The following is a 27,845-nucleotide window of genomic DNA, read 5'->3' as shown; positions in this document are numbered from 1 at the left end:
GCTTCGAGTCTCTGGGAAATACTTTATACAGCTCTATATACTCTCTGTTCTGGCTCCCTGGAAGAATTAGGACATTCTTCCTGCATCCGTATCAGAGATCTTCATTATTTGGGGTGTCTAAATGGATCCAATAAATTACAGTGGCAAGAATATAGGATCTGCGGTCAGACTGACTTGGCTGTAGTTTTTCTTGGTCACTTACCAACTGTAAACTGTAAACTTCTGAGCAATCTGTTTAACTTTCCCAAGCCTTGGTCCCCTTTTGAAAAATGGGTATAATAATAGTACTTTCCTCTTGGGATTATTCTGAGGGTTAAGTGAGACAGTACACGTGAAAAATTACCCTATTTAATCGCTTATAAGATGTATTTGCTTATTTATATTTTTTTACATTTTACTACCTCCAAAATCAATATGCTTCTTATAACTGCTGTTGGCCAGGCAGGAGCTGTAACACTGTTGTCACTGCCTGTACAACCATGTCAAAGCTTGCAGAATGGCTGTCGGTGGCCTGGAAGAAAATCGCAGGTTAACAGTGGAGTATTCCTTTAGCACTGCTGCATTACCAGTGCTCTTGATGGCTCAAAGGACAATACTGTGTGGAAAACACAGACATTCATGATTCTGCGTCAAAAAGAAATTCAGGTGAGTTGGACCCTGAATGTGAGGAAGTTTTAGATCAATTTATTTTGCTTATAATGTCCTTTTATAAATGTACAAGGATGACATATAACAAAAATCTAAGCCTAAAGGAGTATTTTAATAAGTATTAACTAAATATTTTTAGTGCAAAGAAAGCATTTTTTTATGGTTTACTTGACAGCATTTTTTTCTTTCCTAGTGGTACATAAAATAATGGTACACCTTACCAATGTTTGTGTTTTTGATTCAATGAAATATGGTGGTACAATGCCTAGCATATACTAAGAATTCAGCAAATGTTAGCTGCTATCAATATTATTATTAATAATAATAAATGTTAGCTACAAATAATAACTTCGCTTCTGTTAATTTCAGCTCCATTTAAACAAGAAATAAACTTTCTGTGCTCTACAAAGACACTACAGGAAAAAAATTGAAAAATGGAAGAAAAATAAAAACTAAGTAATTCTCTTAACTCTCTTCTTTCTACTCTTCACTTGAACATTCTTCACGTTTATGAGAAGAAAAGGAAAAGAGACAGGTAAGAGTGGAACTATGCTCAGGGCATGGAAAGTTGAATTATAAACTCTTTCCCTATGAAAACTGGACTTCTGCAAAGATTTATGGAAATAGGAGCTGTAAGAATATCTATAAGTCCTGCAGTTACAATATAAGGGAAACAAACAAATGGGCCAAGGAATAATAATGTACAAAATGCTTCTTCTTCCCGTATTTGAGTCTCATAATTACCTTTGAAATAGGTGTAATAATGATTGTCTCCATTTACATAAGAGGAACCTGAGATTTGGAGAGTTAATGGACAAAATCAAGACCGCAACACAGTCTGGTGGGTTTTTGAATTACCCTACATGAATGTGTATTACTGGCATGATTAGTCATGCTAAAATTGTATAACATTGCTTTTTATGATTTTAAAAGGTCAAGACTAGAGGCTGATTTAAGACCATGTAAGAACACATATTCCTAACAAAGATTAAAAAAAAGGAAAATCGAGTTAGGCAATTATAAGTTAAACTGCTAGTTTGTATCTAGGAGGAGACAGTATCATTAAAATTAGTTATTGCTTGATGCTTTCTATAGGAACAATGTCACAGATGCAAGATATGAAAAAAAATCAATTGTGGCTCAATTTGAAAAAGAGCTGTGTTCAAGGAATCCACCATGACAACTCCCTATGTTTCACAAAACTCAGACAGTTTAATTGAAAGAAACAGGTTTATTATACTAAAACAGTAAAACTGTTATGGTTATATCTATTTTTACCCATATAAACTGAGCTGAATATTAAGTTGCAAATTCTCAAATTTCTACCTTCTTGGAAAACACTAAAAAACAATAGTTTAAGGACACTATCTGTACAATTAATAACACATTCCAAAACCCCAGAGCTCAAATCTCAGTTTATCTCACTTCCTGAAATGAATGACCCATTTTTGATTGGCTTAATCTTATCACTCATTTTAATTCTGACCATTCAGAAAGCCACTGCATAGGCAATAAGCTCATGCTCATTTGGTACTAGGGAACTGGTTAATATTTTCTAATGTACTCAAAATTATGTTGGAAACTGCCAATTTTTAGAACAGAAAACGGAGAGCTAGAGAGTGAAACACAATATATAGAAATCAGAATTCAGGTTAAGTTGACTGACAAGCATTAAGACAAAATGCAGGAAAGACTAAGAGACTGATGAAGCTTAGAAATATGTCACTCACTGAAGCTTTAATTTCAGAAAGTGGGAAGAAATGGTGAGTCCAAACACAGGCAGGTGAAAGGCAAAGTTGCTAATGGGCAAGACCACTTCTGTGGTCATTTTCATTAAAAAAAAAAAAAAAAAAGAAAGAAAAGAAAAGAAAGAAAATATATGTTTTCCCCCGACATAGGAAAATGGAAGAAAGCCATTTAATTCTTTTATGATGACAATGGTGAAAAACAGAAAGAGAACTTGCTTTGTTTTTATTGTTTTCTCAGTAAGTTCAGCTACCCCTGGCTGGCCAATTACGTATTTTAGAGACCAAAGAGTAACCATCAAGCGAGGTTATATGTTAAATGAATCCCTCAGCAGTGAAGTTTTTTTAAAGTTACCAAGTTAACTAAGATTGTTTTTTTTTTAATGTTAGTTCTTCATTTTTTTTTAAAGCAACTTATGAGACATATGAGATACTTTCTGATTATGTCATAGCCTCTCAGTTTTTAAAAAGAGCTAATTAGGAATGTTTCAAGCTTAAGCACATGGGTCCTTCAACACGGCAGTTAGAATAATCTAAGTTAACTATAGTAACCTACAAGGCACCTAAAAGTCAACTGAAGTTTGCTCATTTTCTGTATGAGTTTAACAACTACAGAACCAGTCTTCTCTGAAGTTTGGGCATGTTTTGAGATCATTATTTTTAGTTTTTCTTGTGGTTTTAAGGCTTCTTTTTGGTTGCACATAATGGAAACCCACTCAAGTTAGCTTCAGCTAAAAAGAAATTTTGGAATCCCAGGAGACAAAGGTAGCTCATGGAAAGGAAAAGACTCAAAGCTAGGACCAGAAAGTTGGCAGGGCTCTCATTTCTGAGCAGCTGCTTCACTCCTTGTTTTCTGCTAGCCTTTCTTCCTCTGCACCTCCTGGGTCTACAAAGGGGGCAGGAGATGGTTACTCTGGAGTTCTGGAGTTTGTATGTTACAGTTCAATTACCAGAAAAGGCCAACTACCCCTAGTACCAATTTCAAATTTCCTTTAGAGAAACTGATTCGTCCAACCTGGGTTAGGCATCCACTACTGGTCCAGTTAGCTGAGGTGGGGGGGGAAGGGAAGCAGTGAGAGGCACAAGGTACAAACATGGCTTCCAGGAGCCCACACCTGTGTTTGGGAGGTAGAGTGCGACAAAGCCTGGAGAAAAGGGAATTGTTGGAAGTTGAGTAGATATCCCAAAGGTGCCTAATTCACTAATCCATAAGGATGCCATTGAGAGGATGTGTGCATGTGTGTGTGACTTTATCAGGCTTTTGTCCACATCCAATGAAATATTTACCAATTCACCACTATTTTCTGAGCATCTGGTTTGTGTCAGATACTGTGCCAGGCACTAAGGAAATAATAATGAGCCCAACACTCTCCAAAGTTCTCAAGGAGTGTTTGGAGACAGGTATTAAAGAAATAATCAGATGACTATAGAATTAAGTGATCTGAAGAAAAAGTACAGGGTGCTTTGGAAACACACAACATAAAAATGAGGTCTAACTGAGCTCTGAGGGATAAGAAGGAGGTAACTAGCTGAAGGGAAAGGAGGAAGAGTGTCCAGGCAAAACAACGGTAAAGCAAAGGGCCTTAGGTGGAAGAGTGATGGGTATGAGATGAACCTGGAGGAAGAGATGGCAGCGGTCAAATTATACAGAGCCCGGGGTATGAGTTTAAGTCTTTATTCTAAGAACAATAAGGAAAGCAAGACTGGCCATAGTAAGACTAGTTAGGAGGCAAATGAAGTTATTTAGGCAAAAGGTAATTGTAGTTTTGACTGGAATGGTATTGGATATGGACAGAAGTGGTGAGATGAGACGATCGTTACTTACTGACAAGGATTATGGGAATTGATGTGATGATATCTATGTCTAACAGGTTCTTTTCTGCTTCACACATCTCTTTGAATGTGACTCCAGCTACTTGCAAAACCTGTGGTTGCTTGCCTTTCTCACTGCTAATGCTGCACCTTTACTGAAAGTCAGATAACTCCTCATTTCTGCCTGGCAGGTCTTTCCTTGCTGGTGCTAGCAGAATGTTTTTGTATGTGAAATTATCCTTCCTTAAATCTTTAAATTGGTTTTCATATCTTCCCTTCTTGGGGTCCTGTTTTACCTGCAACACCTGATACATCAATGGGGATGGCCAATACAAGGTAATAGGGGCAGCGGCAACTATTAAAGAAGCTGCTCCCGTCATCTGCAGCTCTCCAAAGTAGCAGAGATCTCCTACTTTCAAAGGTATTTGATCTGAAGAGCTAGATGTAACATAGAAGACAAAGATATTACTATTGGTTGGTCATTCTCAGTTCTATCCCTTTACTACAATTCAAATACCCACTTCTCTCTGGCTGTCATGCAGCTGGGAGGCAAAAGTAAGTCTCAAATTATCTAGGGAGGAATAAGCTGTCCATGGCTTTGCAATACAGAGAAGACTGCCACATAAACACGAGGTCAAAGTCACTGCACTGTTTTCAGTACAGAGGCAGAGAGGAAGTTAGTTAGTATTTCAGATCTGAGCCAACCAATTAAGATAGACTAAAATTATGCTACCATGGTAACATGAGAAGAATTGTGCATTCTTCTGTCACATATTTACCAGCAAATACTGGCAGAGAGAGGCATGTAATTCAAATATTGGAAGCTATCTAGTAACTATGGTTTGACATATACTAATTATAGCTTAGCAGTATTCATTTACTAAAATCGTGTAACTTTTACTCTGCTCTGAGGATCTGCCCCGTTGAGCCCTCTGGCAGATGGACATGATGATTACTGAAAAACCTGAGTGGGAAGGTGAGCCTTTCTGGGTGACCTCTATAAAGCTGGTTTAGAAGGGAGTGGAAAGCTATACCCCATCTTGCCAGTTTGAAATTAATCATGTTTCACTAGGCAGAGGAGGCTTCTGGGCACAGTTGACAAAGTATGTATAAAATCTGATTACCTTTGGTGACTTAATGATTCCATGTTTAAATAAATGGACTTCTTAGAACATTTACTGGATCAACCAACTCCACAATTTATTTTTCTTTGGAAGAAATTGAATGCAAAGCCACGTTAACATCACATTTGAGGTTATACATACTCAGAAGTGAGTAATACCAAAGAGATTGTTCCCTAGCTAGCACAACCCTGTCACAGCAGAAAGATATATAAGTTCAAATCCACAGTTAGGAAAAGAATATACCACAATATTCTTTAAGACATGCTGCGGAGATATCATATTAGCAGTTTTAATTAAACTTTCTGGGTGGAGAAAAGAAAAAGCCCTATTGGGCTCTTTAAAAAGTCAGAATAAGACAAAATCAGTGTACCGACCAGCACAATTTCCTGAGAATTAGAAAAATTTCGGCATTCTTAAGACCCCCAACTTAAAAAGTAGTCAATTAAATTCAACATGATACACATCTACTTAAATGCTAGGAGTTCTCTGAAAAATTTAGTTCAGTTTAGCTGATAGGGGAATTCCTGATGGATAGCAGAGTTTGTTTCCATTTTTTTAGTTAATATCACAGATGAGTAAGATGAGTTTATACCTAAGTGAATAACTGGAAATTATGTAAGAGGATAACCAAACAGTAGCTACTTACTGCTTAAAAGTTCAAAGTCCATTAGACCAAAGAAATCAAAATTTTCAGACACCCAGAAGGCTATCACTAAGTGATTTATTACCCAGGTGTTTTAATATGCATCATAATCGATTCATCATGAGAGCAAAATTCCTTAAATCTTTAAGTGAAAAAAGCAATCTGTTAGTGTTTAACACACAATCATTTTGTGTCACAGTGGGAATTTCCCAAATTGACCACAAAATATTTCAGAAAAAAATCAACAAAGTACTCTTATAATAGATGGTGAATTTCAAAGTGATCTTAACAGGCTTTTTCCTTATATTACAAGCATGGAAACTAAAACACACCACATTATTTTGGCTGCAAAATGATATTTGTTCAAAATGTCCAATACTTCTGCCACTAAGGGGAGCAAGAAACCATGGTGCACAGCAGTAATGTGACTAAACTCCATTCCTTGGGGAAAAAAACTGAATCCTAGAGATTTAGAGGTTTCCTCATCAATTCTAAAGCTGCGGGGTAGATGGAAGGGACTTGGACAAGAATACAGCAAGCATTTGCAGAGTCTGGATCACACGAACACGCAGCTAGGTGTCTGGTGAAGCAGAGAGAAACCACCCACATATGGTGCTTGAATACTATGAGGAAGCACAGGTCTTCTGGGAAGGAAGGGAATGAGGCTGCAACTCTCTGTTCCCTAGATTCATAGCTAATGAAATGTGTCGGGGAGGACTGTGGTGACCCTGAGCCGTGCTGGGAGGTACATGAAGGCAATGAGGCATCTGTAATAAATCACCCCAGGGCAGAAAGATAAACTCTACAATGAGTCAATTGCTAGGAAAGGGAGAGATGGTGGTTGATCCATAAGATAGCACTACTGGAGACAGCACATCACTGGAACTGCTCTTGACAGCCTTCCAAAGGCTACTCTTACATCCTGGGGAAGATCGTGTGTGCACACATGTGGTAGCCTATGCACAGACGGTCCCCAGTGTTCTCCATCTCCTGATATTCACACTTTTGTGCGGTCTCCTCCCACAATGAACCATGTCACAAGAGCCCCGTGAAGAGGTCCACAGAGTGAGGAACTGAAAGCCTCCTGCCCATGGCCATGTAAGGGAGCTTAGAAGAGGATCCTCTAGTTCAGTCAGGCTTTTAGAGGACTGCAGTCCTGGCCAATATTGTGACTACAACCTCATGAGAGGTAGCCAGAGCCACCCAGCTAAACTGCCCCTGGATTCCTGACCCTTAGAAACTGTGTGATAATAAATGCTTGTTTTAAACTGCTAAATTTGGGGATAATTTCTTATGCAGTAATAGCCAACTAATACAGAGTTGTAATGCTCTAATTTTGGAGGAGGTGGATTAGAAACTCTCTTCCTACTCTGAAGAACTGTGACAGCCCAAGTAGGAATCTGTATCAGTAGTGGTAATGACACCAGCATCAGAGCTGGAGATGCATGAGACACATTACCTTGGACAAGAACAACTGTTAAATCAGTCCTATTAACATTAATTCATCCCATATGTCAGAGAGTGAGTGAGCGAGCGAGTAAAAGAGAGAAGGTAATTGCTCTACAGCTAATGAGATGCTCCCAGAATTTCCGAGTTTGCACTTTCCCAGTCTTAATAGCACAAAAATCCATGAAAACTACTTCTAAATAGGAAGGCTCATAATAGTGTATTAATATTCTTAGCAATGATGGCAGCAATAACTTTTTTTTTAATGGAAGTACTGGGGATTGAACCCAGGACCTTGTGCATGCTAAGCACTGAGCTATACCTTCACCCCCATAACTTCCTATTAATGGTTCTGCATATGATGTCCAATAAGGAGAAAGTGACCAATATTGCACTGAAGGAAACTACTTCAGTTCCTTAATTTTTGGCACTATGCTCCATAATGAATCTACATAGAAGTTTGAAAGATATTACCAAATATCTCACTGAGCAGTATCTTCCAGCACAATGAATTCAATATATTTCATTTATTTTTCCAGTTGGATATCCTGAAAATCATTGATTTGGGATGAAAAACTGCATCAACATAAAGACTGTGAAGTTGGTAATTTTCTGGAATCTTTCCAAACGTTAATGGTGACAAAGCTGCAAAGAATATAAAGATGGGCCACTTGACAGAGATGTCAGGAGGCACAGGTCACTGATTCCCCACTCACTGCCTCTTCTGATAATGCAAGAGATGCAGGAGACACCAGCAATCTCTGCGAAGGGGCTCTGTGGAGCAGTCCAATGCTAGGCACCAAAACCACAAACAGGTGGCCATGGATGAATGAATAAATGAACAACCCCTCCTGGAGTGTATGATGGGTGCCCAGCATGGCGCTGAGGGCTCTCTTATCTCAGGGAGTCCTCCTTATAACTCTGTGAGGTGGATATATTACCTCAACTGTACAAATGAAGAAATTAAGGCTCCCAAGGTCAAAGAGGTAAAATTCAAATTCAGATCAACTTTCTAAAAATCCAAATGACATAACTGAATATTGATTATTCTCTCCACAAACATTTATTGTGCCCCTCTTCTGTATATACCTCCCTCATTATACTTTTCTTTCTGTACTGAAATAACTGTCTCATTTCCCAGTCTGATTATAACCCCTTAAATTCGGGAACCAGGGCGTTCGTGCTTTCATATATCCAGTATCTAACACAATGCCTGGCACATACCTAAACACCCAATACTTTTAATTTGTTATTAGTCCAAAAAAAAAAAAAAAAAAGAAAAAGAGACTAAGTTGTACATTTTTGGCTTTTATTTTCTCTGCTAGGTAGACAGCCTATCATTTCTCAAGGAAAGACTGGTAAAGAAAAGGGATACCCCCAAAAGATTACTTGGCATTACTTCTTCTTAAAGCTAAAAAATGATTAAAGTTTGTATTTCATTAGTCCAAGTAACTTTAATAAGAAAAAGCATTCATGCTAGTGTTGTGGTAGACGGATACAAAATAAATAAGGCACATGGGTGGGGAGGGAGGAAAGGCACTCTGTTATTATAAGAAATGAAAAAGATTTGACAAAAAATTATTTCTGTGCTGTTAACTGAATTCAGAGGATAATAATCTGATGTAATATATATGACCCTCTAAAGTGGCATTTGCTCGGAGTCTGAATTCAACAGGCTGTAATGCATTATTTATTCACAAATTACTGCGAAGCTGGCTCTGGTTCCTAAGACATTGTCTAGACTCCCTAGTCTCCTCTAAGGCTATATGGCAGGCTAGAGGATAAAGATATTTTTAAAAAATCTCCTTTTCCTCTAAGAAAGAAAAAATACATCTACTAGAATTATCAAAGGCTGAATAAGTTGAAAGGTGGGGGGAGGAGGGTAAACAAGCTTCTTTCGACTCATTAGTACAGTTGTCATTCTTAATTTTTTAAATATATTTTTTGTTGTTTTTTGGGGGGCTATTTAGGTTTAGTTATTTATTTATCTTAATGGAGGTACTGGGGATTGAACCTAGGACCTCATGCATGCTAAGTACACACTCCACCACTAAGCACACACTCTACCATTGAGCTAAACCCTCTCCCACTACAGCTGTCATTCTTTAAATCCCTAATTCTTTATTTTAAAATGTCCATAAACCCCAATGGCCATAATTCTGAAAGGCATCTGCAGCTAAACATGGCTAGAAGAGGGATAAAAATGAAAAGACCTACTCAGATCCTCAAGACATCCTTTAGTCCCATCTTCTTCATTCCAAGTCTGATTTAAAGGCTAAGTTTGATCTGCCTACAGGTCCAGCTAGCTCCAGAAATCTGGAGAAGGAGTCTCTCTTCTCTTATCCAGCCCCTTGCTTTTCATCTGCTTCTTAATGATCTCTGCAGCCCCAGACTTGAGAGCACAGGGACCCTTTACCAACCTGAGAACTCTGAAGAGACACATAAATTTCAGGCTGGTTTGAGACAAACTTGCTAATAAAGGTCATTTTTTCTGTCACCCTCTCCTGGATCCAGACCCAGTGTTACTCAGTGCTCCCTTGCCTCTTCTTGTCTATCCTCCAACCAGAACAAAGAGCCAATGAAAATCCTTTCTTTAGACAGAATGAATTTCAGAGTTAAAGCTGACTCAAACACTGCCGCCTCTGGGAAAACTTCCTGAGCGGTCCCTCGCTTTCTTCCTTCACAGACTGATTCACATGTCGCCCTTTATACTCTAATTGCACCATATAAATATCTCTAGTACTGTACTTATAACACTGGGCAAGAATTTCTGGTTCACTTAGCTCACCTTTATAAGCTTCTTGGAAGCAGGGGCAATATTTTATTCATCTCTGAATCTTAAGCATTCAGCACAGCTCCTGGAAAGCTAGTAAGTTAGTGTAACTTAGTAGTTCAAAGCAGACTCTAGAGGCAAACTGCCTGGAATCAAATCTCAGCTCCTCCTTTATTATATGAGAGAACTTGGGCAAGTTATTTAACTTTTTTGTGCCTCAGTTTCATTTGTTAAATGTGGATAATTATAGTGTGGTGAAGATTAAATGAAACAAAGTACATAAAGCACTTAGAATAGTGCTTGGCTCATGGTAAACCCTCAGGAGGCCCTGGCTAGTATTTTTACTATGTATGCATTCAAATTTTTGTTAAAATGCTTGGTACTGCTAGAGGGCTATACCCACAGACTGTAGCTGGAAGAGCAAGTACAGATTAAACACTGAACTAGAAATTCAGTCATCTTCCTTCATACTACTTTTCATTTTACTGTATCACATTCGATTATATTGCAAGTTAGATATTCTGCTGTGTGTGAGACTAAAAAATTACCACTGCATTCTGAATTCCAAATAATTGATCTTTGAACCTCTGATATGCTGGTACACAGCTCATTCATAAGATAAGGAGCAAATGGTTGATAAGACTATTTGAATGACAGATTGAAGAAAAATTTCCACCAGAGAAAGATAAAATTTTCATGATTTATTTATGAGCTCCTTTTTTCTTGAGGCCAGTTTCAAATGAACTTAGAACGTAGTTAAAGATATTTGATGACGGGAAAATCCTGGAGATTGCCAAGTACTACAAAAGGTATCACTAACATACTGACTCTGGAATTGCAATGTTATCGGCAAATCAAAAAATGTAATCTCTAACAGTTTTCTGCACTTTAATGATTACTCTGAAAGGTCAGATTCAGAAGTACTAATTAATGCCTTTTAAAAATCATGGCTAGATCATATATTTTAAGCAACAAACTATCATTCAAAATTTTTCCTTTCATTCTCCAAAAGATAGGAATTAGAAAAGCACTGCTTTGTACAGTTTTTACAGCATAATTATCAAGACTTCATTTACAACACCAAAGGAGCTTTACATCACCATGGACATTCTACCATGTATATTTCCAGTTTGCTTCTACAGTCAGAGAAACCTAGAAGCCTCAAATGATAGCAAAATGGAGCTACAGGGTGTAAAGGGAACTGCAAGAAGTTAAACCAGAGTTTGGCTTTGGGTTTTATCTCTCTCTTTCTTTTTTTTAAACATATTTTCTTATTTAACTCACCCTGAGGACTAACTTGGTTTCATCAGGGCAAGACTTTGGACCTACGTCACAATGTGGTACAGAAAGACAACAGAATTAGCTTTAAAAAGTGTTGAGATCAAGTCACGGGTTACTGACTTACAAAGAATTACTGAGGGCAATTAAGGTGTTATTCTATTATTTTTATGTATTTCTATTTTTTAAAGTAATTATTATTTCCTAAAGTATCTCTTGGTGAGCCAGGCAAAGAAAGATTACTTTGGATAGATCATGTTATTGATCCAATTTGTTAATTTTTATAGGATAAACAGATGTCTGGATTTAAGAAATAAGTAAAGTCAAAATAAATAACTTGAAAGACGCAAGAAATAAAACTATTTTATATGGTTAAAATAGCAGATTCCTGTTTTTTTGTTTTTTGGTTTTTTTTTTTTTTACATTTGGGGAAACAATGCTATATATGGCCTTTCCTCAAAAGAGTTTTATAAGGGTAAAGCAGTTCATGTTGGCTAAGTACTTCACATTTTTTAGAAAAAATAAACTAGTAAAAACATTTTACTACTGTGACCAAATATAAAGTTACAAATTTTCTATGGTGAGGAGTTATTTTTAATAGATTTGTTTGTTTGTTTCTTTAACCTTTAAACAAATACCTGGCTCCTTAGAGTTATAAATACCTAAAAGAGACAAACACTCTTTAATAACCCTTTTAATGATTTTCAGAAAATTCAAGCTGAAAACATCTAAGGATGAAATAAGAAAGTACAGATTTATTACTATCCACATTCTGCTTTGTAGAGGCAAGAGTGGAAGAATAAAACTAAAGGAAACCCAATGAACACATCTTATTTTGCGTCTCAGATTTAATTAAATCAAAAGCCAACTCTCCATCTTTAAGTTTACATAATAAGAGTCAGTTTCCAGGGGGAAAAAAAAAAACCAAAACAGGCTATTAAGATAAAAAGAAATCTGCTCTGCCAAGAGTGTTCTAGTTCTAGAAAATGTTTGATTGAAAGCCTTGCTTTCTGGTCTCCTTTCCCACACTCTTTTGGCCAGGAAAAGAGCTGAGGTTTGTCTTTTGATATGGTCCTCTGCATTCAGGAAAAGATAGCTTTAATTCTACTCAGCATTTTAAAGAGATGAGCACAAAGACATCAGCTTGATGTCTTTGGGTAGGTATTCTGGAATTTCCTTAGGCACTTGTAATCATTTAGTTGTAGCTATTTTTATTAAGTTCCTTTAATATTTAAGTTAACCCTCTTTTTTTTTTTCTCTACTCTTATTCGCAGATGAGAATAATTAGCATAGTTCTTTATGTCTCCCTTTAATCTTTCTTTCTGACTGAATAAATCTAGTTAACTTCAATATTTTTTTCTTGAAGACTGGGAATATAAAATGTCACTGTTACTCTTTGAACTATAGCTAATTTGCTTTCAGATAATTGATACTCATGCCTTATTAAAATAAGATAATCTGATTGGTTATACAATAAGCATGTGAACCCCAAACTTATAATAAAAAAGTTCATGCTACAAACCGGAATGCTACTTGATGATGCTTCTTCAGTTTCCTTGTTGTGTATTCTGGAGTTGGCTTCTTCCTTCTTGTATAAATTAGTTTTTGGTTTTCTTTGACATAATGACAGTTCCTTTTTCTCCTCCCCCTCAGTTAAAATTAATCATAATCTTTCAAAGAGTTCTCTATTACCTTTCATTTTTGACTGACATCCTACTTGCTGCAGTCCTCAAGAAATCAATGAATATATTAACCTAAATTAGACTTGGCACCTGTCTCCAAGGAACTCAGCTCAATAGTTCTTGGTAGCCTTAGATGGAATTTTTAATAACTTCAAAAGATATTTAAAAAAACCTAACTGTGTATTCTTAAGTCATTCTTTCAAACTCATGTTTTTTGAGTTACCAAATAGAGACGTAAGGGTAGAATAAAACATGTATGACCAGAATTAAGAGCATTAAAACACTTTTAAAAATGTAACAAGCTAGTGATTGCCATGAAAAGAAACTGAATGGCTAGTTTAGGTAGTATCTTATAAACACAAAAGCACTGTACTCAGTCATAAGATTCAACTTGAGGGGCAAAGGAACTGGGAAAAGATGGTGCTAAAGAAGGGAGACTACAGATATTCAAGAAATTTATTTTATTTTTTCTGCTCCTAAAATTTAGAACATTTTGTTTTTCTTTAGAGCTCTAAATAAGTCAGGTACAGAAACCTCATCTCACACTGAAAGCAACAGCAATCAGACAAAGAAGAGGAAAGAGTTCAGTCTGAAAAACTGAGTTGGAATCCTGGTTGTACCATTTAACAGCTCTGTTTTAATTTTTATCTTTTTGAGTTTCAGTTTTTAACATCTGTAACACAGGTATAATACCACAAACCCAATAGCGTTGGCAAGACTTAAAATAAAGAAGGCAGTAGTATCTGTAAATTGCCTGGCTCATAGTTGGCATTCAATTAATGTTCATAGACTTTTCCCCTTTCTTTGACCCCTCTGGAAATTAAATTTGACAGATAAGTAGGGTCCTCTTCACTCTCAAAGCTACTGTGGTGAGAAAAAGAAATAACTAAATGGAGTTATAAATCCCCTTGATCTGAAATTTTAAAGTAGATAAGTAAGCAATGAAATAAAACTGGGACGAGATAAATAGAAAGAATGATGGAACTATAAAACCCACATGGAAGTTAAGATACTGTTAATTATTTCCATTTTCCTCTTGGCTGTGATGATATTATATTTCATTTTCAGTGAGGGGAGAAATTGCCCAAACTTGAAAAGTGAAATTGTTTCATAGAAACAAAAATTGCTTCCATTTTCCAATGTTTTATCAGAAAACTATTTCAAAATGGAATAAGAAAGCAAGGCCTTTCAGTCATTCATCTGAGATGATCTGTTATGTGTCTACTGTATGCCAACTGCCATACTAAAGGGCAGAGGGTACATAAGAGAAAGTGAAAGAATACCTATTAAAGGCATAGTACCTGCCAAGTGTTGCTGGGCACGTACCACTGTGCTAGTTTACTAGGGCTGCGTAATAAAATAACACCGACTGGGTGACAAACAATAGAAATTCATTTTTTCATAGTTCTGGAGGCTGGAAGTTCAAGATCAAGGTACAGGCAGGGGAGGGTATAGCTCAGTGGTAAAATGTATGCCTAGCATGCACAAGGTCCTGAGTTCAATCCCCAAAACTACCACTTAAATAAATAAATAAACCTAATTACTCCCCCACCAAAAAACCCCCCCACAAGAACCAAGATCAAGGTATAGGCAGAGGTGGTTTCCTCTGAGGCTCTCTCCTTGGCTTGCAGTTGGCTGCCTTCTTGCTGTCTCTTCAACATGGTTGTGCCCTACAAGCCCACCCCTGGTGTCTGTGTCTTTTTGTGTGTCCAAATTTCCTCTCCTTGTAAGTGTATCAGTAAGACTGGATTAGGGCCCATCCTAATGGCCACATTTTAACTTAATTACATCTTTAAAGGCCCTATGTCCAAACATATTCACATTCTGAGGTACTGGGGGTTAGGCCTCAACATATGAAATCTGGCGGAACAAAATTTAACCCGTAAGAAACATCATCTCCTGTAACCATCACCCAGTTTTACAAATGAGGATCTTATCCCTGAGAGAACAAATAATTCATCTAATGTTACATAGACAGTAAGTGGCAGAAACAAAATTTTAACCCAGGTCTCATTATGGGAGCACCAAAGCCTCTGCTCTTCCTCAAAGAATTACTGTCTAGTTGGGAACACACAGTACTGACTCATGAAACTTTAAATATGGGGGTTATTGATAAGAAGGCACTTATTCACTGAACTTGTATCATTATATGGAAAGAAGGGATTCAGGATTAATAAACACATTCATATAATACATAGGACATTTGTTACATGGTAGGCTGGGCTCTTTCATGAAAGAGTCTATTGGTTTCCTTACACGAGGAATTACTGATTGGCAAACGAACAGTCTTGGTATGTGTTGGTCCAAAGCCTGCAGATGATTCTAAGTCAATGTCAAATACATGAGGGCTCTCCAGAATAAGTATCTTAGATATGACTGTTTTTCAGATTTCTTTTTTCCTGCATTTGGGCATAGGCTGTGTGCAGGTACACACGTATGAAATCCCTAATTTGCTTTATAACATTCTACCTTATAGGCGATCTGCACAATACATTAGTGGGCTTTAAAGCTCTATAGCATCACAGGATAAAAGACAGAAGTCCCATGCTCTGTCTCTTGAGGCTCCCTTGTGTGTCCAGGAATGAATGTTAGGCTAGATTGTGGTCAGGTTGGCACCTGCTCCATGCTCTGGATGACCCTGTGTTGGTTTAAGGTTTGTTTAAAGCATTATTCTAGCTTGTGCTTTATTCTCTAAGTATATTTTATGGATCTATACTGCTATATTAAATTGTAATTATATAATTAATAAGTTAAATAATTTACATTCCCAGATTATGTTCTGATGTTTCCAAAGAAGATCACTCCAGGTATGCAGAATAGGGGCCAAGGCATATGTCTAGAATCCGAGTGCACACCCACTCTTACACAAACTGCTAGACTTCTGAAAGCAGGAGGTAAAACTCCCAAGTGAAAGATGTCCTCCCTATACCAGCAGGTAAGAAACTAAGACACAACTGTGGACATGTAACTAAAATATATGGGAGACTAAGGAAGATAAGAACTATTTTCACAAGGTCTGTTTGAACACATTACTCTCAACTGTAAATCCCCTTTTCTGGTGATAAGAATGCAAAAATGGTGATAAAGGTAAATTGCTTCTCTTTGTTCAACTTAGTATATAAACAATTAGGCCTAGCCACTTCTGTGGGTCTTCATTTTCTTATGGGGTTTCCCACGCTCTCCTGCTAACCTGTTTTTCTGTCAATTTAAAAATGTAGGTCCAGGTGGTGGAGACTCCAGGAGGGTAAAGTTTTGCATCCCTTGAACTATATACATAATAAATATAAAGTACTTACCATATATTAAAGGAGCTACAAGAGCCTACTGAAGGAGGCTAAATTGTGGTGATCCATTACTGTGTTATTTTGAAGTAAATTCTTTGAATATTAAATACATGATTTTCAAAGAAAACAGTACAAAAGCACACTCCAAAGTTAGATCTGATTTTTAGTATTATCTATGCTTCTGCTACTCTCCTTGAGAATGAATATTAAAGAGTGTTTTTATCAATAATGGGAATTCAGTTGTGATTTTTCCAACTGTCTCAACTGAGTTTAGTGGGTGGAAGAGGTGGGAATAGTACATCAGAATCTCTGGGGAAAAGTGGGGGAGCAGATAAACAGTCATAGTTTAAAAACAAAGCAGTGCTTTTCTCCAATACTTTCATGTGTTTTTAGTCATAGTATTTAATATTTTGAAATTTCAAATAACACTAAAGTAGGGCATATGTTAATTAAAAAAGGAGAAATACCAGCAGGAGGAAATTTTTTAAAATCTGAAGAAACAGAGACTTCACTTTTTTGTCTTCAGATAAAAGTGCAGATTAGAAGGCATTTAGTGAATGTTTTGAACTGAATGGACTCAGGTAGCCAACTAACCCAAAACATACTTAATTCAACAAATGTATGCATAGAAAAAGGAAATGCTCTTATAGAGCTGTGTCCAGGAACTGAATACCACGATGGTCTGAAGTTTAAATGGAAAAGTAAATCCCCAAAGACAGTATGACCCCTTTGCAACTCTGAGCATACATATTTATATTCTGACATTCTGTGTTTCCAGCTGTTATTACCTTCGTAAACTTTCATAGAAAGAGCTCCTTTTTATTCCCTCATCTTCACCTCCTACGCCTTCTACATAATAAATATATATGCTCAAGTTGAGAACTGTTCTGACCCCTGCATTTCTTTTTCCTCAAGCTGGGTTTCCCAAGACAAGTAAGATTTTCAATTTGGACTTTTTCGGCTTTCAGTCTCAGAACCACCTTACTCTACACTTACTCTAAGACATTTTTACAGAACATATTATTTCCTACCTGCTGTCAGGCTACAGATCACTGATAAGGTTCACACCAATCAGTTCTTACAGCTGGAGGTAGACTTGAAAGAATGTCTACAGCGCAGGCCCTCCCAACCCAGCAACTCTATGTGCAGATATGATGGACAGTGCCCTGAAGTTCAAGGAATACCTACCTCTAGCTTCAGAACATCGTGCTGAAGTTTACGCTGAAATTCAAGGAAGTTTTTGATTGTCAGCTTCCCCTTGAGATCAGGTCCAAAAAAGTAGGTTGTGAGGGCTGAACACAAGCCAGACTTGAGGGTGTTACCAGTAGTAGTACGGTCTCTGTGACGCATACCCATGCTCGTCTGGGAGCGAATGATGCTCTGGACCTAATGGAGAAGCAAACCCCCATACAGAAAATATTACAAAGTGAAAAATATAGAAAAGTAAAAATAATAATTCTTGTTTACTGTGTATCTACACTGTGCCCCAATTCTCTCTTTTCATGTTTACTACAATCCTGTAAGTCCTATGATTATCCTCCTTTTACAGACGAGGAACTGAGATGCTCTGTTAAATAACCTGCTCAAGGTCTAGCAGCTAGCAAGTAGCAGAACTGGTATTCTAACACAGAAGTCTGACACCTTTATAACTGGGCTGCTTTTAAAAAACTCTCTTCAGAAAGGAGTATGCATTTGTTTTTGAGGTTCAAAACCTCTCACACAACCTCGGGAATACCTTCCATATCTCAGGAGACTTTTAAAAATTTCACACTTCTCACTACCAACTCTCCAATTGTGACGAGAGGCAGTATACTTATATGCAAATACTTGATATCTAAGAGAGAGAACACATTTATTAGAATGATAATGTGAAATACAAAGTTGGCATGAAATAATTCTCCAAGAGAAGATGGGGAATTAGTTTAATCTTTCAAGAAGTTTTAAACTGAACTTTTGAGAAAGGATAATTTTGGGGACTATCAACTGTGGCCTAACTATATAAGATGTGTTTTTTGAGGATAATGTATGATTGCTATAGCAATTTTTAAAAACTAGTTCCTGCAGTCTTTTCTACTTCTTTACCCGCTAAAAAACACAACTATTCAGAATAATTAAAAGTCACTATATGTAAGGATAGATAATAAAGGTATGTTATATAAATAAACAATATATATAGCCTTGAGGATGATGATTTTTAAATGGTCAAATTAGAAAAGCATAATACGTAGACACTTAAGGTATGTAACAATAGATTTATCTTAGTTAAATGTTTTTTATTTCTTTCATTTATTACCTATCACCATAAAAAAAGATTTATTTAAGGCAATTTAAAAGTGTCTGGCTTTATAAAAGGTCAAAATAGTATAATGGAAAGATACTAGATGAAGAATCAGGACACATGGGGCCTAATTCTGTTGCTCTGCAGTGAAAGCAGAATTTATGCAGGTCATTTAGGTCACCAAGGCTTCTTTGGGCCTTAGTTTTCTCAACAGAAAATTTCAGTTAGAGTACATATTTCTAAGTCTCCTTATAAGTCTAAGTTAATATCATAAACTTTTTTTTTTATTGAGTTATAGTCATTTTACAATGTTGTGTCAAATTCCAGTGTAGAGCACAATTTTTCAGTCATGCATGAACATACATATATTGTCACATTTTTTTTTCACTGTGAGCTACCACAAGATCTTGTATATATTTCCCTGTGCTATACAGTATAATCTTGTTTATCTATTCTACATATGCCTGTCAGTATCTACAAATTTTGAACTCCCAGTCTGTCCCTTCCCCCCCACCCCGCCCCCTTGGCAACCACAAGTTTGTATTCTATGTCTATGAGCCTGTTTCTGTTTTGCATTTATGTTCTTTTTTTTTTAGATTCCACATATGAGCGATCTCATATGGTATTTTTCTTTCTCTTTCTGGCTTACTTCACTTAGAATGACATTCTCCAGGAACATCCATGTTGCTGCAAATGGCATTATGTTGTCGGTTTTTATGGCTGAACAGTATTCCATTGTATAAATATACCACAGCTTCTTTATCCAGTCATCTGTTGGTGGACATTTAGGCTGCTTCCATGTTTTGGCTATTGTAAATAGTGCTGCTATGAACATTGGGGTGCAGGTGTCTTTTTGAAGTAGGGTTCCTTCTGAATATATGTCCAGGAGCGGGATTCCTGAGTCATATGGTAAGTCTATTCCTAGTCTTTTGAGGAATCTCCATACTGTTTTCCACAGTGGCTGCACCAAACTGCATTCCCACCAGAAGTGTAGGAGGGTTCCCTTTTCTCCACAGCCTCTCCAGCACTTGTCATTTGTGGACTTTTGAATGATGGCCTTTCTGACTGGTGTGAGGTGATACCTCATCGTAGTTTTGATTTGCATTTCTCTGATAATTAGAAATATAGAGCATTTTTTTCATAAGCCTATTGAATATTATAAACTTTTGGTTATGATGTTTTTCTAGGTTCATGATTTATTATGTAAATAAGATTAATTGACATTTGTTTCTCATGCACATAGAGACTTGAAAGACAGGTATACAGTGGACTTTTAACATTATTTGTTGAAGTTTTTTAGACTTTAATTGAAGCACAGGATAATCAGAACAGCGCTTCTTCTACTTGAAGGTAATACACAATTCATTTTATCTAAGAGTGAGAATTGAAGAATCTTCCAGCAGCAGCGAACCAGTATTGGGCATCGGCAGCAGGACTTGTCATGAGAGTTTGTGAGGCAGTATCATGTGGTTTAACATCTGTGTTACTGAGTCCCAGAAAGAGAGGTGAGAGAGACTGGTGCCAAAAACAATATTTTAAAAAGAAATAATGACTATTTCAAGTTGGATAAAAATCATAAATTTACAGATATAAATAGGTCATCAAATACTAAGAAGTATAAATACAAAGAAAACCACACAGAGGCACATCATAATCAAACATCTAGAAACCAAAGATAAAAAGAGAAAATCTGGAAAGCAGAGGGAGAAAAACAAATTACATATAAAGGAACAATGATTCAAATAACCAGTTTCTTATCATCAGAAATAATCAGAAGCAATGAAACAACAACTGAGAATTTTGCTTCTCTATCAGGAACTCTATATCTAGAATTTCCTTCCAAAAATAATGATGACATAAATTAATTCATTGCCAACAAATGTGTTGTATAAGAAACACTAAAGAAAATTTTTCCAACTGAAGGGAGAAGATACCAAATGGAAACTAGGATCTTCAGAAAGGAATAAAGGGCATCAGAAACGGTAAATATGTGAGTAAACTTAACAAATGATTTTTTTTCTTATTTTCTTTTAAAAAACATGATTGTCAAAACCCTACTTCAAAAATTATGATGTATTATGGGATTTATAATATAGGCAAATATAATACATAGGATAACTATAGCATAAAGGAAGGAGAGGGGGTAAATTGGATATATACAAATATAAATTGTAAAATTTCTGCATTTTATATGAAGTAGTACAATATTAATTCTAAGTAGATTGTGTATATTTAAGAATGTATGTTGCTGGGGGTAGGTTTAGTTCAGTGGTAGAGTATGTGCTTCATATGCACAAGGTCCTAGGTTTAATCTCCAGTACCTCCATTAAAAAAAAAAAAAGTAAACCTAATTACCCACTCCACCAAAAGAAAACAAATTAAGAATGTATGTTGTGAAGTTTGGGGTTTTGAGCAGGAGCCATCCTTCTCCTTGCTTGGTGCCTGCAACCACTATAAAAATAATGCAGAGAGGTATACCTAAAACACCAGATAAGTTAAACCAGAATTCTTGAAAAATATTTATTTAACCTCAGAGAAGGCAAGAACATAGACTAGAGGAACAGAAATCAGAAATAACAAACAGAAAACAAATAGCAAAAATGGTAGATCTAAATCCAATTAAATCAATGTCAAATGTTAATGGATTAAATACTGCAATTGAAAAGGCAAAGACTGTCAGAATGGATAAAAAAGCAAGACCTAACTATATGCATTCTATAAAAATTACACTTTAAATACAAAGAAACAGATTTAAAGTACATGAATGGAAAAGATATATTATGAAAACAGTAAGCATAAGAAGGTTGGAGTTGCTAGTCACATAAAACAGACTTTAAGACAAAGACTATTACTGAAGATAAAGAGTGACATTTAATAGTGACAAAAGGATTGATTCACCAGGAAGACATAACAATCAGAAATGTACAGAGGACCTCAAAATACATAAAGCTAATAAACAAGATTATACTGTATAGCACAGGGAAATATATACAAGATATTGTGGTAGCTCACAGCAAAAAAAAATATGACAATGAATATATGTATGTTCATGTATAACTGAAAAATTGTGCTCTACACTGGAAATTTGACACAACATTGTAAAATGACTATAACTTAATAAAAAAAGTTTAAAATAAATAAATAAAACAAAACAAAACATAAAGCTGAAATTGACAGATTTAAGGGAAACAAACAAGTACATAATTATAGTTGTGGATTTTAACAACCCATTATCAACAACTGTTAGAAGCAATTCAGTTAAAGAAAATCAGCAGGGACACAGAATATCTTAACGACACTATCAACCAACTTGACAGAATTGACATTTATAGAGCAACAACTGCAGAATACACATTCTTTAAAATAACACATTGATGCTTACTAAGATAAACCATATGCTATTCTATAAAATCAGTCTCAATTAATTTAAAATAATTAAGTCATGCAGAGTATGTTTTCTGAGTAAAATGAAATTAAACAGAAATCAGTACCAATAAGATATCAAAAAAAAAAACCTCCAAATACATGGAAATTAAATGTCATACTTCTAAGCAAATATGGATCAAAAAGGAAGTAACACAGAAAACAGAAAATATTTCAAACTAGATGATAATGGAAACACAACATATCAAATTTTGTAGGATGCTGCTATAGCAGTCCTTAGAAGGAATGGTATAGTTTTAAGCGCTTATATTAGAAAAGAAGAAGACTCTCAAACCAATGACCAAAGATATTATCTTAACAAACTCATAAAAGGAGTATAAAGAAAGCCTAAAATATGTAGAAAGAAGGAAATGAGGGCAGAAATCAGTTAGAAAACACATAAACCATATAGGAAACTAACAAAGCCAAAAGTTGGTTGTTTGAAAATATAAAAAAAAAATTAGACTCCCCCAATAGCCAAAGCAATCTTGATAAAGAACAAAGCTGGAGGCATCACACTTGTGATTTCAAACCATATTTTAAAGCTATAGTTCTCAAGACTGTGGTACTGGCATAAAAACAGACACATAGATTAATTGAAAAGAATAGAGAGCCCAGAAATAAACTCATGCATATGGTCAATTAACTTATGACAAAAAGGCAAAGAATATAAAATGGAGAAAGGACAGTCTCTTCAATAAATGGTGTTGGAAAAACTGGACAGCCCCACGCAAAAGAATAAAACTGGAATACCCCCTTATACCACATACAAAAATTAACTGAAAATGCATTAAAGACTAAAGACCCAAAACCATAAAACTCCTAGAAGAAAATAAAGGGTGTAAGCTCCTTGACACCAATCTTGGCAATGATTTTTTGGATTTGACACCAAAAACAGAGGCAGCAAAAGGAAAAATGAATGCTCAGGATTACATCAAACTAAAAAGCTTTGGCACAGCAAAGGAAACTGTCAACAAAATGAAAAAGCAACCTACTGAATGGGAGAAAATATTTGCAAATCATATATTTGATAAGGAGTTAATATCCAGAATACATAAAGAACTCAACAACTTAATAACAAAACCCCAAACAATCCAATTAAAATATGGGCAGGGGATCTGAAGAGACATTTTTCTAAAGAAGACATACAGATGGCCAACAAGTACATGAAAGAAATGTTGTATGTTAATTCTATCTCAAATAAAATAAAATAAAATAGTTCTGTATAAAAAAATCACTAATTATCAGTGAAATGCAAATCAAAACCACAATGAGATATTATTTTACACCTGTTAGAATAGCTGTTATCAAAAAGACAAGAAATAATAAACACTGGTGAGGATGTGGAAAAATGGTTCCCCTCATGCACTTTTGGTAGGAATGTAAACTGGTACAGTCACTATAGAAAATAGGATAGAGGTTCCTTAAACATTAACAATAGAACTACCATATGATCCAACAACTCCACATCTGGGTTATTTATCCAAAGTAAACAAAATCACTATGTTAAAAAGATATCTTCAGCCCCCACCATGATCACTGCAGCATTACTTACAATAGTCAAGACATGGAAACAACCTAAGTGTCCACTGACACTGACAGATGAATGGATGAAGAAACTGTGCTACACACACACACACACACACACACACACACACACACACAATGGAGTATCATTCAGACATAAAAGAGAAGGAAATCCTGCCATTTGCAACAACATGGACAAACCTCGAGGGCACTATGCTAAATTAAATAAGCCAGACAGAAAAAGACAAGTACTGTATAACCTTACTTATATGCGGAATCTAAATAAAAAGCTGAACTCATAGATATAGAGAACAGGTTGTTGGCTGCCAGAGTGGGGGGAGAGGATAGGCAAAATGAGTGAAGACAGAATAAAGGTATAAACTCCTAGTTATAAGAAAAATAAGCCCTGGGGATGTAAGCATGGTGACTACAGTTAACAAAACTCAGTTGTGTATTTGAAAGTTGCTAAGGGAGTAGATCTTAAAAGTCTCATTACAAGAAAAAAATTTTGAACTATATGCAGTCATGCATGTTAATGAAACTTATTGTGGTAATCATTTCACAGTATATATACAGATCAAATCATTATGTCATACACTGAAAATTAATACTATATGTTAATTCTATCTCAATAAAAATAAAATAAAATTAAAAACATCAAAATAAGTTCTATTTATAATCACTTAAGGCCACCTGGTAATACCAGTAAAGAGCAGAATTGTGGAAACTGAAGATATTAGATGGACATAAGGTGCAAATTTAAATAAATACCTATAACTATTTTGAAATATTTGTTTCTATGTATTTTTTATTTAAAGATATACTATACCTGATAACTTCTTCCCACTTCATTTTTGCCCTTTTATTCATTTAAAATATAAACATGCTTTCTCCCACATATGTATTTTTTTCCTTTTTTGAAACCATTTCTAACAATCATAATAATTGTACCTGGAGAGGTACCATGGCCCTTCAATGACAGAAGTTTGATGGAAATGTAATCTCTTCCTAAGATTCAGAAGAAACTATACACATCTATGGCTGGAACCTGCTACAGTAAAAGGCATGGTACTACTTTTTCTTCTCTTAGAGAAATCCTTTCAGAACATACATCATTCATCCTTGTATTCTTGGCACTGTTTAATAAATGTTGACTGGATATATGACTGAATAGCCATAACAGCCTCTTGGCATTGTAGTTTAATTCATGTTGGGGAATCAGAGCAACCTTGACCTTAGTGATGCTCAAACAATTCCTTACATTTAGAGTGAAAACAAACAAAAACTCCACCTGTTAAAACTGAGGGTAATCTTAAAAAATAATACATTAGGTACTTTAAAATCTGGACAGCATCCGAGTATACTAAGGCCAATGTACCTCCAAGGTGCATTAAAATGTGTTAAATATTAATGCATTTAAAGGAAATTTCCAGGAAAACTTGCCTGTTCAAACTCTTCCATGTCTACTTCTCCATCTCCATTCAAGTCAAACATCTTGAAGGCAATTTCAAAATTTCTCTGAGGAGCTGCAAGTTAGGAAGGAAGGAAGGATAGGAGGGAAGAAGGAGGGGAAAGAGGGAGGAAAAATAAAAATATTTAGAAGGCATGGACCAAAAATAAAAAAAAATCATTCCTTTAAGAAAAAAAGATGGTTAAACACTATTATCAAGTCACAGAATGCCACCGTATTGATCTGGATCAACTTTTTAGCAATACTCCTTAAAATCAAAAGAGAATTTTACCATGTCCAGTAAAGACAGCACTTGTCTATCTTTGTGTTTCAACACTCTTAAATACTGCAGCTTTGCTTTCTTAGAAACCATCCTCTCTTAGCTTCATAGTATTAACATTGTTGCTCTGTTAATTAAATACAGTATTTATCTGGGCATGAAAGTCTATTTGGGGTGAGACATACTTCTGCAAAGAAGCTGAAACTCTAAGTCCTTGTCTTGTCTTTTTGAAACAAGCTATCTTTCTACTTTGTTCTTTCTAGTCTCTCCACTGTTAAGGACAATGAGGATTACAACGGGTATCACTCTGCCAACATGTTGTTATTTACACAGGTTTACTCATGATCACTACAGCTCTGTGGTAAGGCAGAAAAGCATGCTGTTAGCTACCCAGCCCTCTATTTTAACCGTATCAGCTGGGTACACAAACTACTGGGGAAGGTATACTTAAATGTTAAAAATTAAGCTGACATTTAAAAAACAAAATGAAAATGCAAAGCATGAGAAAATGGTTTATTTTCTTTCCCTTAATTGATGAAAGCGCTTCAAGACTTCTTTAATGTTCCTAAATCAGTCAAAATACAATTAATACACTTGTGCATCAGAATAAAATATAAATTTAACAACCCTCCTTTCTTACGTGTTAAATGTTCTGGTAAAGAAAACCAAGTTGTTTACTTCCTTCCTTTGGTACTTCAAACTTATACAGCTATGGAGAATAAATAAAATATCCTATGTATCCTAATACTACTGAATTAAAATTTCAGCTAGTATTATTTTTAGTAAAAAAAATTAAAGATTATATGTAGACAAAATAAAAAAGGGCTTAGTATATTATGCATTGTGGTAGAGTCCATATTCCCATCTCGTGCATAAATTTGTCAACAGCAACACTTTTGAGGCTTAAATTTCATTTTGAGCTAGATAGTCATCGAGGTCAGTAGGCTCCTGGTTTTTAGTTGCCCGGGTAAATCATGTGCCTGTCAGCTTCTAGCTGCCTGCCTCACTTGTAATGGCTTCCAGCAGGCCTGCTCTCCTTTAGTCCACCAGGATGACTGCTGAGAAGGTTGCAGCTGGGGGGATTCGATTTTTCTATATTTACTGTCACTTCTTAAATTTTTCCTACCTGTCTACATGCTTTTACTGAAGAGTTACCATGTGCCAAGCATTAACTTGGATAATTTTCAGCTGTTATCTGATTTTGTACTCTAAATCCTGAGAGTCTTCTCCTTCCTTCCTCCCTCCTTCTCTCTTTCTCTCTTTCACAGAGTAGGATATTGGGGCTCAAAGCCACTAAATAACTAGCTCAGAATCACAGAGCTAATAATAGGTAGCACAGCTGGTAAGTGAACCTAGGTCAATGCTGACTCCAAAGCCCATAAACTTTTCATTATATTCCACAGCCTCCAATATGCAGACAGTGGTACTTACAATAATAAACACATTCTCTTTATTCTGGTATGTTTTGACTTAGAAACAAAACAACAAAACATGACTCACTGATTGTGTCAGTCTCTGCAATAGCTGAGAGTTCCAAGTGGTTCACCTAAAGGACATGACTGCTATCAAAGAAACACTGCATGTGCAATGCTCAGTAGTTAAAGCTTGAGTGCACTAACCACGGGCAACAGAGTCTCCGACAGGTCTGTCACGTGTTTTTAAAAATTCTGAATATGAATTTCTTTAAACAGGAATGCCTCCCTTGTTTTCCCCTCTTGTCTCACATTTGGCCCACTTCATTCACATTATTTGCCTAATCCTTATAGATACCTGAAATTGTAACAATTGCAGACAATATAAAGCCATCAAAATATAAAGGGGAGGGTCACAATCATATAGGTATTTATAAAGGATTTCTCTGACTACAGTGTCAATGATGAGCTGGAAGACAAGAATCAGCTTCAGAGGTCATAAAAGCTCTTGTAAACATTGAAAATGTGAGCTGAGGTGACAGCAGTGGTAATGGAGAGACAGAAACACATTTGAAATAATTTAAGAAGGCAGAAGGTACATAATTTAATGATTAATTATCTGTGATGAGTTGAGAGTAAAAAAGGCTGACAGTATGACTGGCTTAGGCTACTGGGTAGCATGAACATCATTAACCAAGAGATAAAAATGATGTAAAAGATTTGAGAAATAAAATGAGCTCAGATAGGATCTGCTGAATTCAAGGAGTCCACAGCATACTGAGATAAAAATGTTCAGATGGAAGGAAATATGGGTCTAAAGCTTAGAAGAGATAGGTTAAAGCTAAGAGTCATTAGCATAAATACAGTTAGCTGCAAAGACCTGAAGTGAAGTTGCCCAAGGAGAACTGAGGGTTGAGAAGAAGAAGGAAAGGGTAGAATATAGTTGGAAGCCAGTATTTAAGGTGAAAGGAAAGTGAAAGGAAACACTGACAGAGGAGGTGACATCACATCAGGAGAAATATAGTCCAAATGAATAGAAA

General features: G+C 35.9%; 1 protein-coding gene across 1 annotated transcript in view; it reads right to left on the bottom strand.

Annotated features, from left to right (window-relative positions):
- Nucleotides 1-27,845, bottom strand: part of MICU1 (mitochondrial calcium uptake 1) — a 156,695-nt gene that overhangs the window by 43,539 nt on the left and 85,311 nt on the right. Inside the window, 2 exon segments of the mRNA XM_014556251.2 lie at nt 17,624-17,821; nt 25,107-25,189. Of these exon segments, the coding sequence (XP_014411737.1) occupies nt 17,624-17,821; nt 25,107-25,189 (281 nt within the window).

The sequence above is a fragment of the Camelus ferus genome, chromosome 29, assembly GCF_009834535.1.
Source record: "Camelus ferus isolate YT-003-E chromosome 29, BCGSAC_Cfer_1.0, whole genome shotgun sequence".
In the NCBI taxonomy this organism is placed as follows: domain Eukaryota; kingdom Metazoa; phylum Chordata; class Mammalia; order Artiodactyla; family Camelidae; genus Camelus; species Camelus ferus.
Note: the sequence above shows the minus strand (reverse complement) of the source record. Positions and strands in the feature narration are given on the sequence as shown.